This window comes from Miscanthus floridulus, chromosome 3 (genome assembly GCF_019320115.1).
Source record: "Miscanthus floridulus cultivar M001 chromosome 3, ASM1932011v1, whole genome shotgun sequence".
NCBI lineage: Eukaryota > Viridiplantae > Streptophyta > Magnoliopsida > Poales > Poaceae > Miscanthus > Miscanthus floridulus.
The window spans coordinates 131,900,271-131,915,979 of record NC_089582.1 but is presented as its reverse complement, the minus strand read 5'-3'; the positions used below and the strand labels follow the sequence as shown (position 1 = coordinate 131,915,979).

General features: G+C 40.8%; 2 protein-coding genes across 24 annotated transcripts; one reads left to right on the top strand and one right to left on the bottom strand.

Annotated features, from left to right (window-relative positions):
- Window positions 1–4,616: 4,616 nt before the first annotated feature.
- On the top strand, window positions 4,617–9,446 carry LOC136546978 (ADP-ribosylation factor GTPase-activating protein AGD5-like). Its single transcript, XM_066538936.1, has 11 exons — window positions 4,617–4,939; window positions 5,746–5,804; window positions 6,253–6,343; window positions 6,917–6,971; window positions 7,070–7,160; window positions 7,272–7,467; window positions 7,679–7,916; window positions 8,069–8,247; window positions 8,351–8,587; window positions 8,690–8,745; window positions 8,879–9,446. The coding sequence occupies exons 1-11, from the start codon at window positions 4,889–4,891 to the stop codon at window positions 9,036–9,038; spliced, it is 1,413 nt and encodes a 470-aa protein (XP_066395033.1). The 5' UTR covers window positions 4,617–4,888; the 3' UTR covers window positions 9,039–9,446.
- A 360-nt stretch (window positions 9,447–9,806) lies between these two features.
- LOC136542461 (protein FAR1-RELATED SEQUENCE 5-like) lies at window positions 9,807–14,010 on the bottom strand. Of its 23 annotated transcripts, none has more exons than XM_066534900.1 (6): window positions 13,775–14,009; window positions 13,319–13,659; window positions 10,799–13,223; window positions 10,558–10,719; window positions 10,364–10,466; window positions 9,807–10,249 (listed from the first exon to the last, which is right to left on the bottom strand). In XM_066534900.1, exons 2-4 carry the CDS (start codon window positions 13,532–13,534, stop codon window positions 10,667–10,669), a joined length of 2,694 nt encoding a protein of 897 aa, XP_066390997.1. In that variant the 5' UTR covers window positions 13,535–13,659; window positions 13,775–14,009; the 3' UTR covers window positions 9,807–10,249; window positions 10,364–10,466; window positions 10,558–10,666. The 23 variants fall into 23 exon arrangements, with proteins under 23 accessions (XP_066390997.1, XP_066391002.1, XP_066390996.1 ...); XM_066534905.1 differs by having other exon boundaries at window positions 10,372–10,466; XM_066534899.1 differs by having other exon boundaries at window positions 10,364–10,462.
- Between the last annotated feature and the right edge of the window lie 1,699 nt (window positions 14,011–15,709).

Below are 15,709 nucleotides of genomic sequence, written 5' to 3'. Positions count from 1 at the left end.
TCGAGTCGGCGGACGAAAATGCTGCAAAAACATTCTGTCAGAGTATGCATGAAGGGACTACGCGTTCAGGTTCATAGTAACTCGTGGGCTCGTGGCATCTACCAATTTCAGCGTGGTATACAAAAGCAAACGGACAAAGAGTTGCTACCAGCCGGGGACGGGGGACTGGCTAGCTGCCTCGTGTCTCCGTCGCGTACACGAAGAATTCGACTGTATACACAGTGGAATCCATTCCGACGAGTGCCAGATAGAAGGAACAATGCATCCCCGAATTGGCCAATAAGCCCTGTGTTCGGTAAACCAGAACAAACGTTCCGTTCGCTTGTCTTAAAAATGGCTTGTTCGACTTCTTTTTTCAGCCGGAACAGTGTTTTTCCCTCACAATAATTCAGCAGGAACAGTATTTTTCAGCCAGTTTTAGCCAAGTTTCAGACCAGCGAACGGGGCCAAAATGGAAAGAAACAACTGTCACACTTCACCCACTAATCATGCATGCAGAGCAGAGCCACTGAGTCAGCATGCCAACAATAGGATCCCATCAAACGGATTTAGCACCAAAGGGCCCAAACGGGTCGGGGAATACTTATTCTCTGTTTAGATCTTATGGTCTAAGGTTTAGTTGACTAAAGTTAGAGCCAAATTTAAGATCATTTTAGCTTATTTGTGTGGTCTAATAATCTAATGGTCTTTTTTATGATGTTAGCTAGAGTACCTATTTAAAGTCTCAAGAGATGAAGTAGCCTAAAGTTTAGTCACATGTCTTCATCAGTTGGCATGGCAAAGAAGACCACGCACTGAAGTCCGATTGTTGTTTCTTCCCGTTTGCCATGTCAACCGATGAAGAGATGAAGAAATCATGCATGCAGAGAGCCAACAGTAACTCCTGTGACATTCTATGGTACTCTTTTGCCAAACCTTTTGCCATGTGAACCCATGAAGACGGCCTATTTAACGCTTGTCATGGTGCGAAGGTCCAACTCGAAACTACATTTGGCATGTTTTCTTCATGCTATAGTACACGTGTAAATTTTTGTTATCTTTATTATATGTTTTTCTAGAAGGACGGGTCTGGTGTAAGCGGTAGAGTCTTACCGTCTGTGACCAGAAGGCCCCGGATTCGAGTCGCGGTCTCCTCACATTGCACAGGCGAGGGTAAGGCTCGCCACTAACACCCTTTCCCAGACCCGCATAGAGCGAGAGCTCTCTGCACTGGATACCCCTTTTTTTAATTATATGTTTTTCTTATTACCACGTACGGTCACAGACCTAGTATACGTCTCTCTCTATGATCTCTTTATCACTCTATGTGGGCTATTGCCTCCTAAGGTCAACGATAACTGCGATCTGCATCGGAGATTGGGGTCGATACATTCAGACGGCCACGTTGCAATTATCATCGTGCTATTCTTTTTAATACTAAAAGGAATGGTTGACTTGAGGGGTTGATCAAAAGGCTGTCAATACAATAGCACCGGCTTACCACCAGCATACATCATTACGACGATGCTAACCGTGGTAACATAATCAGTGTGAGGCGCCAGGCGGAGTGCCCATTCTAGCCAGCCACACAATCTGCATCCTCCTGTCATTTTTGCAATTTAATTTAGCCACGTCTTCGCTCATGGTATCTTTTCCCCCGTTTGCAAGTGGGTACCACCAGTACCACCGCGGCTAAAAGATATAGATGTGTTGGCCTGTATTCTGCTCCCTCAATTCTAAATTATAGGTTTTGATTTTTTAGATACATAGATTTTTATTATGCACTTAGATAACACTATCTAGATATATACTCAAAATAATATATCTAAAAAAATATCTAAAAGCCTTATAATTTGGATGAAAAAATATTTTGTAAAATGTAGGATTATTATAGTTTCTTTGGGTGAGTTGTACATACCAAGAGCAATATTCTTAGGATGAGGATGTTATGCAAAAAAAAAAAAACTCAAGTAGGAGGCAAGATAGTCCTAGGACATTGCATTAAGAAGAATACCTCATCCAGGTCGAGAAAACCCCAAACATCTGCCCCACCTATATACATCAGTAGTGTAGCCCATGTAAGAACAACCATGACAGGGCCGGACCTTATACCTGTGCTTTGGCGTAGAATTCTTAGAACAAGGATGCTATGTGTTTGATCGTTTTTTACTAAAGTGGCCGGATATAAGAACCATACGCTCTAAGATTTATTTAAGTATGCTTTTTAATTTAACAGTTGACGTGTACTAAATAGTTGAAGTCTTGAACACTGGTTTTGATAAATTATTTACTTCTGTAAATCCTTTTTATTTCCAATCTAATCTGATTTTAAAACATAACTAATCATTTAAAATATCCAATATAATATTTATTAAAATACTTAATACATCGCAACACAAACATCTGTCAAACTACAAATCGCTAAAACTTAATAATATCTCATATATGTTAAGTTTTAACCAACTAGTAAAGTGATCCCGCAAATAGCACATGTATAGGATGTAGCTAGCTTTCATCCAGATGTCTTTAATTGATTTTTAAATAGTTTGTTTATTTGATTTATTGTATGTAATTGTCTTCTCTTCTGCTCCTACACCATATCCATCGATCGGCATAAATTTTGCATACTACCGCCAACAACTTAATGGCTTAAAGCCATTGCTCACTCCTATCTTGTGACGATGCCAAAACATTTCGGTCATGGCTACAAGGAATGAATGTCTTGGTGAGCTTTGGGATGAGAAGAATAAGCTAAGATCTTGATGTGTAGAGCATGGCGAGGGAAGGAGTGGCATGGGTATCAGGAGTATTTTATGATTTTTATGAGCATGACATTATTGCTCGGTTCAGATAGCTCTTGTATGTACATTAGTGTAATACCTTCCATAGACATTCCGTGTGGTTTTCTTGTTTTTATTACCATGACAAAATTCAGTTGTAATTCTATTTGAATTTAACACCATCATCTATTTCTATACTTGAATATGTATTGAATCTTTATTTTTAATAGTTATAGACTATTACAATCTAGATATATAGGATCAATGTGTTATGGAATGTTTGGCATGGGCTCCTCCTCAAGTGCCCCTCTGAAGAAATCGAAGCACAAGTACAAATTGCATCTCCTCCTCTAGGCCTCAAAACGGCTTTGTCTCCTTTACTATTCACCAGAAAATGACTCCTCCCAAAATATTTGGTATGGCTCCTCCGGTTCCTCCACAAAAATTGCTGATTGAGCTGGAGCTGGAGCCGTATCAAATATGATCTTAGCTTTTATCATTTGAGAGTGAAAGAGATGACTTTTTAACTTCATTTATAGTAATACTTTGACATTTTTATTTATGTGTTTTCCAACAGACGGCAATCAAATTACTACTTTCTTTTCTATTTTTAATGTTGAAGTTATATATTTTCTAATGATACTTTATTTGGGTATTTTTCCTTCCCAAATCACTTGGCGATCAAACTATTTTTGTTCAAATTTGCCATTTACTAATTGTGTCTTATGGATCAAATTGTTATTTTTAGTCAGAGTCTACTTTTCTTAATTTTAGTAGATATGTGTTCTTTGGTTTAATTTAAGACGTTAAATTACCATAAAATATAATGGTGTAAGTTATTTTCTTTTTCTCAGTTAATGAATGTGATAATTTGTAAACCCTCTTGGAGAATATGGTGGCTTCTTTTGATACTATTGTATTATGATAGAAAATAGATAAATATATGGTTAAAGATGTTCACATATTCAAAAATAGAATCATGTATATGGGACCCTACGAATCCTATGGGATAATCTCGCCTAGATTACTGGTATTATGAAAATGATGACATATGGAGTGGAATGAGATGACGCTACTCGACGAGTATATGTCGTTGCCCTATGTAATTAGACTTGCTTATAAAAACCCTATCAAAATAGAGCATTTTTTTCTTTGCTGCTTAGTAAAGAAAAGATCAATGTCTGTGAAAGTGTTGATGATTTAGGGTCACTTCGGTTGCTTAGGAATGGACCTAGGAACAATTCCAGCTTCTCAATAATTATACAAATTAGTGAACTATTCTAACTAGAAATTATTCTAGACCCTCGTTCCTAAGCAACCGAACAAGCCTTTACTGAGATTTTGGCTCCAAACGATATACTCTAGCTAGTGTGAGCGGAGCAAATATATCCGGGCTTAGGGGGTGTTTGGTTCCACGGACTAAATTTTAGTCCATATCACATCGGACGTTCGGATGCTATTTAGGAGGACTAAACATGAGTTAATTATAAAACTAATTACACAGATGGAGACTAATTTACAAGATGAATTTATTAAGCCTAATTAATCCATCATTAGCACACATTTACTGTAGCACCACATTGTCAAATCATGGACTGGCTTAAAAATTTTTCGTCTTGCAAATTAGTCGCAATCTGTGTAATTAGTTATTTTTTCGTCTATATTTAATACTCTATACATGTGTCAAACATCCGATGGGACATGCACTAAAATTTAGTTCCGGGAACCTAACACCCCCTTAACCGTGGTTAGGCCAGCAAACCCTCGCGCCACACATCATTGTCAAACCACAGAAATAAATTACTCCGCTCATAGACAGAACGAGAAAAATTAGATAAATAAAACAAGGGAATTCAGAGGGAGAGAGAGAGTGAAAGCGAGCGAGAAGAAGGTCAAGCCGCGAAGAGAAGAGACGCACGGCACAGATCCCTCTCCCCCTGTTTCTCCCTTTCTCTCTCCTCGACCCTCCCGACGCGGCAAAGCAAAAACACAGGGAGGAGAGGAGAGGAGGGAGAAAGGAAAGAGGAGGAGGCCGAAATCCCCTCCCCCTCCCCCAAATCCTTGCCCAATAATCTCTCAATCAGGGGATCCTAGGGCTGTTCAGGTCGGAGGATTCGGCGGGCGCAGCCATGAACGGGAAGGCGTCCGTCTCCAAGGAGCTCAACGCCAAGCACAAGAAGGTCCGGTTGTTGATTCCTGCTCCTTGTCCTTCTCCGAGTTTTTCTTAGATCGGGACCGCGCGCTGCTGCTGCCTCAATTGGTAGGAGGAATGAGGGGCAAGCCGTTTCTTGTTGTGCGGTTAATTGTCCTGTCCTGAGTCGGAGATTCGGGATCTGCGGTTGTGCCGGCCCTTGATTTCCCATGCGCCGTTGCGCTGACCTCTGTGATTGCTTTGTGGTTCCGCTAGTGAGTTGATGCGAGGTGGCAGATCCGAGCTCTGCTCCGTTCCGTTTTGCTAAGGGCCATGTGGGAACCAAGGAGCCGACGCTTACTGTTGGTGATGTTTAGTGCTTTGCTGAATTCATCCAACCTATACGAGTTACGATTCAGCGGTCTGATTCCCGAATTTTCTAACCAGTATGGTCTCGGATTTTTACAGATTGTATTACCTTTCTCTTGTTGTGTACTCCCTCGGTTCCAAATTATAAGTCGCTTTTCATCTATTTTGCTATGTATCTAGATATATTATTATATCTAGATGCATAGCAAAATGGATGTATAAAAAAAAAAGTCAAAGCAACTTATAATTTGGAACGGAGGGAGTACATAAGAAAAGGAAAATGATTTGTGGCTCACTTTTGTTTAGTTCACAGAACAAGTAAACTCACTAGCTGTCTTTGATGTCAAGCCTAAAATTCGCCATTTTGTCGACACGCTTAGTGGTACCATGCGGTGTTTATGTTGTTTTGCATCATTCACGTATGCATGTTGGCCTTATCTGAGACCTTTATCCTTTTTTAAAACTAATTGTATTTTCTTGTTCCAGATATTGGAAAGTCTTCTTCGGCTGCCTGAGAATAGAGAATGCGCGGACTGCAAGTCGAAGTGAGTGGAACTGTGCCATTTGGTTGTTCCAAGAAAATGGTACATTAGGCATAGCTAGATGTCAAATAGCTGTGTTACAAGTGTCACCAGTTGCCGCTTGAGGACATGGCATTTTGATATTTTATATAGAGGGAGCACTATTTTACGTCTCAAAACATCTACCATTTATATAGAGGAGCACTATTTTACATCTCAAAACATCTACCATTTGTTTAGGCATATATGTTACATGTACAGACCTTTGCTTTCAGGAGAAGGGCCTAAAATGAAATTTTTATGTCAGCTCAAAGGAGTTTAATGGAGTTGGTGGTTTGTAGTTTTGGTTTTATCCTAGGCCCCTAGTGAATGTAGGAAAGCCTCCTTGACTGCTTTCCATTCCATGACTATGGGTAGATACTTCTTACAACTCTTGTTCATGCTGACACTCCTATCTGTGACCATATTGCAGGGGTCCTCGATGGGCAAGTGTGAATCTAGGGATCTTTATATGTATGACATGTTCTGGAATTCATAGAAGCCTGGGGGTGCACATATCTAAGGTCAGTGACTGGCCCTGGCTGAGCTTCACCGTTTTTTCGAACTCAGCATCACCGCCACTAGAGACATTTTATTATGCATAGATGTTCTCACTGAATTGATTTGAAGCCGCAACGCTGATTTCTGACATAGGGTGATCTGCATTTGTGGACAATTTAGCTGTTGACCTGTTGTTTACAGCGTCAAATGTTTACGCTTTAATTGTGTACTATGTTGCCTACATTAACTCGCTGACATCACAGCAATCATGAATCACTACAGCACTATCCGATCTTGGAGTATCAGCTTAAATGCTTAACTATACTTATCATGCAAGAACCTTAGCATCTAGTTGTGCTTATGTTTTTTTTTTTTTTTGGGTTACATTGCTTCTATCATTATCTTATTGCATTCGAGTTTGTTTAATTTTGTGGATAACAAATTGCTTGTGAAAGCCAGATAGAAGACAACAATCCTTTTGATGCCTTAACAAAACATGTTTTTGCTTTCTTTCATTTTGTATTGGCTATTATACATACCGTGTTACCAAATAATCCACCACGTTTACTATTTTACTAAAGCATTTTCTTACACAGGTAAGATCTGCCACCCTGGATACATGGCTGCCAGAGCAAGTTGCATTTATTCAATGTATGAATTACTATCTGGTGTGAAACTTGAAGGACATTTTTAGTTGTATAAAACCACGATGGCATTTCTCATGATTGATTGTATTCATCTTCTTGCAGCAATGGGAAACGAAAAAGCAAATAGCTATTGGGAAGCAGAGCTGCCTCCTAACTATGATAGGGTTGGGATAGAGAATTTCATCCGTGCAAAGTATGTTTCTTTCCAGATCTTTCAGTACCTTGAATATATCATTCTTTATTCTTATCCTCCTGCTCTTCAAACACTAATGTCAACACGTGACATATTATGTCTGAAATGTAGATACGAGGACAAGAGATGGGTACCGAGGAATGGAACATCACAACCTTCCTCCGGTGTTCGAGATGAGAAGAGCCAAGAGTCTCCGGCTAGTGCTAATAGGAGTGGACATGGTCATAGATCTTCATTCGAGCAAAACCGTGGTTCACCAGCTCTTCTGAGCAAAGTTGCACCTGTAGCTTCAAGGATACCCTCTCAGGTAATCCTTCACTACCAAAACTTTCCTAAACAACAATCAATCTGTCAATGTGAAACTGGCGGATGTGTCTTTAGACATAGTTCTTTTGAAATTTTAGCTCTTGTTCTTTTAAGTCAGACTGAGTAATCCACATTGTATAATTCTTAGTTATCAATCACTTTAACACATCAATGTAACCCCTTCTAATCTGGCATGATTGCATGGGAAGCAGGCATCACCTCAGCCCCCAAAGGTAGAACCACCAGTTCCTAAGGTGGTTTCACCTCAGCCACAGAAATCTCCTGCCAAAGTTGAGGCAACACCCCCTAGAGTTGAGAAGCCATCTGTTGCGCCACCTCCTAAAGTTGATTATGCTACTGATCTCTTTAACATGTTATCAATGGATGGAACAACAGAGAGAGAGTCAGAATCATCTTCAAACGATGATAATGCCTGGGATGGCTTCCAGTGTGAGTTCTTGTGACTATTCGACTGATGAGTTATTCTATTTACATGGGAACTTTATTGTGCCTTCCTCACTTTCTTGGATCTTAGTACAATATTTATGGATTTCCATGTCACTTTTTTTACTGTTGCTCATGGAATATTCAAAATTGTTCAGCTGCACAACCAGTACCTAGCTCAGAGAAAAAAGATTCTGCCAAACCAGCAGAAAGCAAGACCCAGTCAACATCTGGAATAGAAGACTTATTTAAAGACTCACCAGCTGTGTCAATATCCTCAGCTCCAGCTGTTTCCCAAGTAAATGCGAAGAATGATATCATGAGTTTGTTTGAGAAGGTGAGCACCAACAGTCCTTTTAAAACACTGTTCTTGAAAAATGGCTCTACCTAAAAGAAAGGGCACATCTATGGTCTATCTAAGAAATAGTTATGTTTTGCAGTCCAATATGGTATCTCCATTTGCTGCCCATCAGCAGCAGCTGGCGTTTATGTCTCAGCAGCAAGCTCTTCTAATGGCTGCTCTTAAAGCTGGAAATGCACCACAGATGATTCCAGGGAATGCCAATGCTAATGGTTCTAATCCCCCTCTTGGAACCTTGCCTTTCCAAAACTGGACAAATCTTGGTTATCAAAATCCTGGGTTGACTCCAGCAGCAGCACAGAATGGTGCCACCAAGGTAAAGAGACTTGAAGATGTTATATGTAATTTTTTTGGCACAATAATATCAGGATAATATTTTACCACGTGTTATATCTTTCTTTGTTTTTCTATTTGACAGGTTGCGAACAACAATCAGGACTTTTCTTCTGGTACCTTTGGTTTTGGCACACCTGGGTAAGCTATACTGTCTGCTAGTTGCAGATTGCGGTCGTTGGAATTTCATGCTGCACCAAATTGGAGTTGTAAACAAAATTTAGATGTGTATTGAACTCAGTAATTGATCATATGTCCATTTTGTTGATTGCAGGGTGTACAACACTAGTTCAGCTGTCCCAGCAAATGGGGCCACGGCAGCAGGTGCTAGCAACAACGGCACTGCATCAACTGCATCTTCTACTCTCCCTTCACAATCTGGCAAAGATTACGATTTTTCCTCGTTAACTCAAGGATTTTTCACCAAACGATGAGTGCCTAGTGAGCTTGGAAACCAAACAGACCACCGGGTCATGTTGGACGAGGCATATATTCATTTACGGAGCACAAGGGGCTTGCACATGCTTATTTTGAGGCAGCTTTTCTTCCGGTGGATATATATTATATAGTTATTACATGACCTTGTAGCTGTCGGAAAATAAGAGTGAAAATATGCCGCAAAATAGCTCATGTTGTTTCTACAAGTGAAGGATTCCTTGCCGGTTATGTCAACGGCTTTTACTCGAGGACTACACCTTGTCAGTTATACAAGTCTAATGCAGCCTTTTCATTATCATGGTCGTGACTTAGCTGCGATGCCGATACTGATTACCGATTATTTTTATTGTACTGTAAACGACGATTGGATTTTTATTTATTTCCACATTTGTGTATTGTTGAGAGACTGAGGCGACCTCTTCATGGCATTGAACCGATCATACTCTTCCAACATTTCATATACACTTGTCACCATTGAAACAATTTTTATCAGGCATCTCTCGGAAAACTTCAGAGTTCATTTTTTTAATTTTTTGTTAAAAAGTTTTGAACTGATTTGTTGAAAGGATTCAACAGGTACCCCATAGAAATGGTTCCATGGGGTATTCGACTATTTCAAAAGATTCTAGTGGATTTAGAACAAATTACGTTGGAATTTTATAAACAATTCTATTCTAAAAAAAGTTAGAAGCTGAATTTATACTGTTCGCTGATTTGTTGTAAGAGAAAAACACTGTGCATGTCTGATAAACCCGACTGATAAGTTCAAGCGAACAGGCTGATAAGTAGGCTCGTAGGCTGATAAGCCTACATTTCTAAGTATACAGATTGCCTCACATCCTCATTCTTATTTCCCGAATTCATGTGCCACTCTCACGTACAAGCTATTATATTAACGTAATGAGTTACAAAAACCTGTACATTACAGAGCTGGGATGACAAGGCTACTGAACCAGCATGCACAGCACAACACGGGTTAAAAACAGCTCAGATGGGCTCGCTTGGTTAAAGCACAGCAGCATCACCTTGTTAACTGGCAACACACACGTAGTCCCTCAAATTACCAGGAACATCCTATGCACAATAACCAGGCTGGAAAACCAGGTGATGTGATGTGACCTCATGAAAGATCCTTTCCCAGCAAGTATATACAATTAGTGCTGGCGAAGGAGGGAAAATGACTTCTTCTTTGGGTAAAATATAAGGCCTGCAATGTTGAGTAGTTTCGCAGGGAGGTAAGCTTTTGTTGTGTATAAGTAATAATCTCTGAGATTACTTCCTAAGGACAACTAAACGGATCTCCAGCAATTGTAAAGTCTACCTGCCAACCTGTGATATAGGCGTGTCATTGTTATTTGCAGCTCTGCAGTTAATGTGAAGTCACCAACAGATTAGTAGAACATCCATTATGTCATTCTGCCTGCCTAAAAAGACTTGGTCAGCAAATGAATTAAACAAAATATCTTCTGGCAGAAGGTCAAGTAAAAGAGTAGCGAGTAAATGATGCAGCCATACAAGCATGGTTTCATTGTGAAATATTAAAATGACACATCATGTTGTGCATAGCGAGACAGAAATACTTTGTCCTGTACTGCAGTACCATCCTAACAGTAGTAGGTACCAGTCAGCGGTAATCCAATGTGCCAGCACCCAATGTGAACGGAAATGTTAGAGAGCCTGCAATGCACATAATGCCCTTATTGGGTGGCAACAAGAAGTATTTAAATGGAAAGAAAACCAATACTTCAGCACATACCATCAGTGCAGCCATTAGGAAAATTAGTATGACTGTGAATGCCTTCAGCGACAATATTGTCAACTGAATTTTGAGTTCTGTCACAATTAGGACCAATAAGATCAGCTATGTCAGGGGGCCTGGTTTGAATAACTTGCTCTATTTGATCCATCAGTATGTTTGACTGGTTTTCCATATATGCAAATGATTCAGCTGAAGTTGCAGCCCTAGCCGCTGCTATACTGAACATACGACACAAAAAATTATAACGTTTTATGTGAGCAGAATCGGGATCACCATCAAATGAGAAAGCACCACCACCATTTGAGGATCCTGATTTGGCATCCTTCCTCCACCTTTTCACGATATACTGAATAGGAAGGTCCTTGATATTCCTCGTGTCAAGTACCTTCAGCATATGGCGACATGGGATGCCAATAAATTCAAACGTCTTACAAGTACAATTCATCATGGAATTGAGTGAATCAAATTTAACAAAGTGATCTCTTGGTTTGTCCTCGACACTTATTCTGTACTCGAAAATTGTGCCCATCTCACCACAGATGTAGAGCATGCAATCCATGTATAATTCAAATTCCCTCTCAAACATTTTAAAGGCAGAAGGTGTATATACATTGGCAGCTTGCCTTAACATTCGCATAGAAGGTGGCTTCTTTGTACTCTGATTAGCATTCACATCAGCCTCCATCTCTGCAGATCGACGATCACATAACAGTCTTTCAAACTGCTCAAAGAAGTTCAAAAGGTCACATTCCAAGGATAGATGTTTCTTCAGCTCACTTGTCAAACTTTCCTTTTGCTGGACACTTTTCATATCAGCATAAAATGCATCACGGCCATATGCCAGTGCCCATTTCTCCTTTATTGAGAACAAATCTTCTAGCCATTGATTATCTTCTAGGTCATACTTTTCCAACATTTCCTTCCATGCTGTCACAAACTCATCCTCATCCTCACAATCAAATAGGCATCTCTTGAAGTTGCATTCTAGAGTTTTCGAACCATGGAAAGCTTGACTCAGCTGCTGCAGAGCATTTTGGTAAATTTGCCACACACAATAACGATGGGCCGTAGCAGGCAACGTGGCTGCAACAGCTTCACTTAAGGCAACAGATCTATCAGTTAACAATGTCTTGGGATGTGTTCCATTCATTGCCATCTTGAAAGTATCTAATAACCATTTGAAAGCTTCTTTACTTTCATCATACATAATTGCAGCACCAAAGATAACTGTCTGCTTATGATGATTCACACCTGTAAACAAAGCAAATGGCCTATCATAGCCTTGCAATGCATATCCTGAATCAAAACATACTACATCACCAAAATGGGAAAAGTCCACAATAGATTTTGAATCTGCCCAGAAAAAATTCGTGAAGTTCTCATCCTCATCAGATTTTACAGCATAGAAGAATGACGGGTTATCATGCTGCACCTTTTGCAGGTACTCTAGTGTAGCACCAACATCACCTGAGTGTGGAGTCTTTGTACACTTGTATCTTTTGCAACTTCTACCTTCTAGGGAATTTAGAGTGCCACTTCCATTAATCAGATTTTGCTTGTGAACAGAATCATCGGGTGATCTATGTGCCTGATCAACTCCATCATCTTGATCATTTTCTGTACTCCCAGATGCCATGACAAGATCAGAAGCTGCTGCAGCCCCAAGCTGGTGATTGTGGCAGGTAACAAATTCTGTGACTTGATATTTGCCATTAGTTCCAAGCCTGATGACCATACATGCCGGACAGCCAGTCCGCGTTTCTGGTCGAGGGTTCTTTACTCTTTTCGCTCCTCTTTTCTTCTCACGGAACCCTTCTTTTGAACAAACAAACATTCTTCTGGTTATAACATTCTCAGTATTCACCGTCATGCTAGCCCTACGCACACTAAACCCAATTTTCCCCGCATACATGCTGTAAAATTCATATGCCTCATCTTCATTCTCAAATTCTGGTGTACTCACAGTATCATCTGCCAGATTTTCTCTCGCAGCCCGTGCTTTGCGCCTGATTTTCTTTGCTTTCAGCATATGAACTGTAGATGCCGTTGCCAGCTGATGGTTGTGATTCGGCACAAACTCTGTCAAACGGTACTTTCCATTAGCAGTGAGTCTAATGGTCAAGCTTGCTGGGCATCCAATTCGTGTTTCAGGACGTGGACACTTTGCTTCCTTTGCTCCCTTCTTCTTCTCCCGGAAACCCTCTCTCGAGCACACAAAAGTTCTCCTAGTGATTATATTCTTTGACGTCGTCCAGAGCGTTGACCTTCGGACAAAGAAGCCCACCTTTTCCGCATATGCATTGTAGAACTCATACGCATCGCTTTCACCATCGAACAACATATTCACCTTGGGCAACATCTTCTCATCACAGCTATCGATCGCAGGATTAACATCTGCTGCAGCCACATCTGCCATAGCATCCTGCCCATCAAGAAACAGCATAAGGACAGTCTGCAACAAGGCATTGTTCCTCACTAACAGAAAGGAGTTGAAATCGGCAACGTCAGAGAGCGAACCACATTTTGCTGCGGAAGCAGCAGCGGGACTGGCACATGAGGAGGCCAAGGTGCACAAGGTCGCAGGAGTACTACATGGCCGGGCCAAGACTGCTGCGCCAACCTCGGGTCTATGGCAGGACTTCCTGTGGCATTAACACGCGTGAGAGCCAGAGGAGGCCCCGTCGCAGGCCTCGGAGTAACTTGTGGATCCTTCTCCCCAGGTTCTGACGGCATCGGGGGTGTCTTGAACTCCCAATCTTTTGGGAGTAATTTGAACGCCCTCAACACGGAACCCAAGTCCTCCGGGGCCAATTGAGAGTCCGAGACCGAACCTAGAGCACGCGAAGCACCCGCTGTCACTGAACCCAGAAAAGAAAACGGACGCTCGATTGGATTAGTACCACGCCACTGATGGAGGAGTGGAAAATCGGATGTGATTGCTCATCGGGGAACAAGCAAGTTAGGGTTCCTTACCAACGAAAAAAAAAATGAATTTAGAATCTCCAGTCAACACGAACCTAATACCAGTAGCGGAATAGTGGGGCGATTTACAACTACGACTGGAAGAGCTCACTCGGGGAGGCTGGTGTCAGCGGCGGCGTCGGGCGACGGCGAAGAAGAAGACGGCGATGATGGTGTCATACTCTGATGGATTGGACCAGCCCCCGTCGATGAGCTAGACTGACGGAAAAAAACAAGGCTAGAAAAAAAAGTCGATGGGCTGCGCCGGCATTGCATTTGCATAGACCAGCCGCGTCTGCGCACGGGAAGTGGACCCGGCCACTTTCGGCCCATTTTGCCAGACCGGTTGGAAAAAGTGTCTTTGATTTTATTTTTTGAATTTTTAAATTAAACATGTTACTCCCTTCATTCTACATTATAAAACTTTTGAGTTTTTAGATACATAGATTTTACTATGCACTTGATATACACTATATGTAGCATAGTAAAAGCAATATATGTCTTACAATTTGGAACGAAGGAAGTACCTCCTCCAACTATTAAAATTGTTTAAATTACCTCTTTACCTCGGTTTAAAATGGTCCTTAAGGTGGTCTCATCATTTTTATTAAAAAAATGGTAAAAGCCAAATAAGATTTTTAAACCATCAAAAAATATCTCCAAGCTTCTAAAAGTTCTAAGAAAAATTCTAGAGATGATATATATAATGGGAGTCACTTTGTGTTACCTATTGGGGAAATTAGCGTGTAGTGCTAACAAAGGTAACATTTGCTAAATATGGAGTGGAAAACAGTTTTCGGAAGTTACTTTCAATTTTCTTACTAATACATTTTTTTTTTGAATTTAGAGCAAATCTACTACTCATCGGACACAGCCAAATCGGTGGTCACCAACCCCTCAAACTCCTGAGGTACATGATCCCAAGTGGTTTTTATGCCACTAGGAAGGCTACACCCAACTGTGGCAAGAGCATGTGCCACTTTATTACAATCACTCTTACAAACGCTAGTTCTGCAGGAAATAAATTCAGAACTAAGAGACGATGCCCCCAAAAGCTGAAAGCCTGAAGTCTTAACACTTGCGAAGTTATTATTTGGCCATGACCTGACATTGAGCGCCAAGCTACCTAGCTAGCTAGTAGCTTATACTTATCCTGTCATCCTTGACTTCTTGTTAGACAGTCTCCATCCTAAGATTATCTCTATGTCGACTTCAATCCTTCTCGCCGATGCTGACATGACGGTTGCTTCGTCCTGTGCATACTCTGCGGAGCACTTGAACGAAGACAATTTTTTACACACTTGATGTGCTCATGCAAATTAAAAGCGCCTCGCAGGTTTATTTCCAGCAAACGCGTCACTCAGATTCATCAGCATGCATGTATATGTGAAACCGCGTGTGTCGGTGTGTACAACATTTTCGTTAGAACACTACAAGCCTGAAGCCTCACACAATCACTTTCTCTACACGAATATTCCTAGAGAGACGAAGTTCACAACTTATAGAGGAAACTAATATAATTTTGGAAGCAAAAAAAAAAAAAAAAAAAAACTAGCAACTTCCTCCTTTCACTACATTTTTATAGCACTTTGAGACATTGTTAGATCTTTAACCATATTCTGATTCTGATTTTGTCAAAGGCACCATGTTAGTTGTCCTTGTATTGTCATATATCCTTGTTTATCCGGTCTATGTCCCACGGCCTGTTCGCTTGAACTTATTAGCCGGCTTATCAGCTAGAATCTACAGTATTTTTCTCTCACAACAAATCAGCCGGCTTATCAGCCGGCTTTAATACTGCGTCGACTTCAATCCTTTGGCCCTGTTCGCTTATCTTATAATCCGTCTTTTCAGCTTATTTTTTTAGCGGGAACAGTGTTTTTCTCTCACAACAAATAAGCCAAAACAGTGTTTTCCTAACGATCGAGGCACGCTAACATGGCAGTT

Bases quoted from the DNA above. Each gene is read 5' to 3' on its own strand.
- LOC136542461 (XM_066534894.1), bottom strand. From the start codon at position 13,534: ATGCCGTCAGAACCTGGGGAGAAGGATCCACAAGTTACTCCGAGGCCT. The intron at 13,224-13,318 runs GTTCGCTCTCTG...CTTGATGGGCAG, and splicing joins TGCTTCCGCAGCAAAATGTG to GATGCTATGGCAGATGTGGC. The intron at 10,720-10,798 runs GTATGTGCTGAA...TGTGCATTGCAG, and splicing joins TCCTAATGGCTGCACTGATG to GCTCTCTAACATTTCCGTTC.
- LOC136546978 (XM_066538936.1), top strand. From the start codon at position 4,889: ATGAACGGGAAGGCGTCCGTCTCCAAGGAGCTCAACGCCAAGCACAAG. The intron at 4,940-5,745 runs GTCCGGTTGTTG...TTCTTGTTCCAG, and splicing joins TCAACGCCAAGCACAAGAAG to ATATTGGAAAGTCTTCTTCG. The intron at 5,805-6,252 runs GTGAGTGGAACT...ACCATATTGCAG, and splicing joins TGCGCGGACTGCAAGTCGAA to GGGTCCTCGATGGGCAAGTG.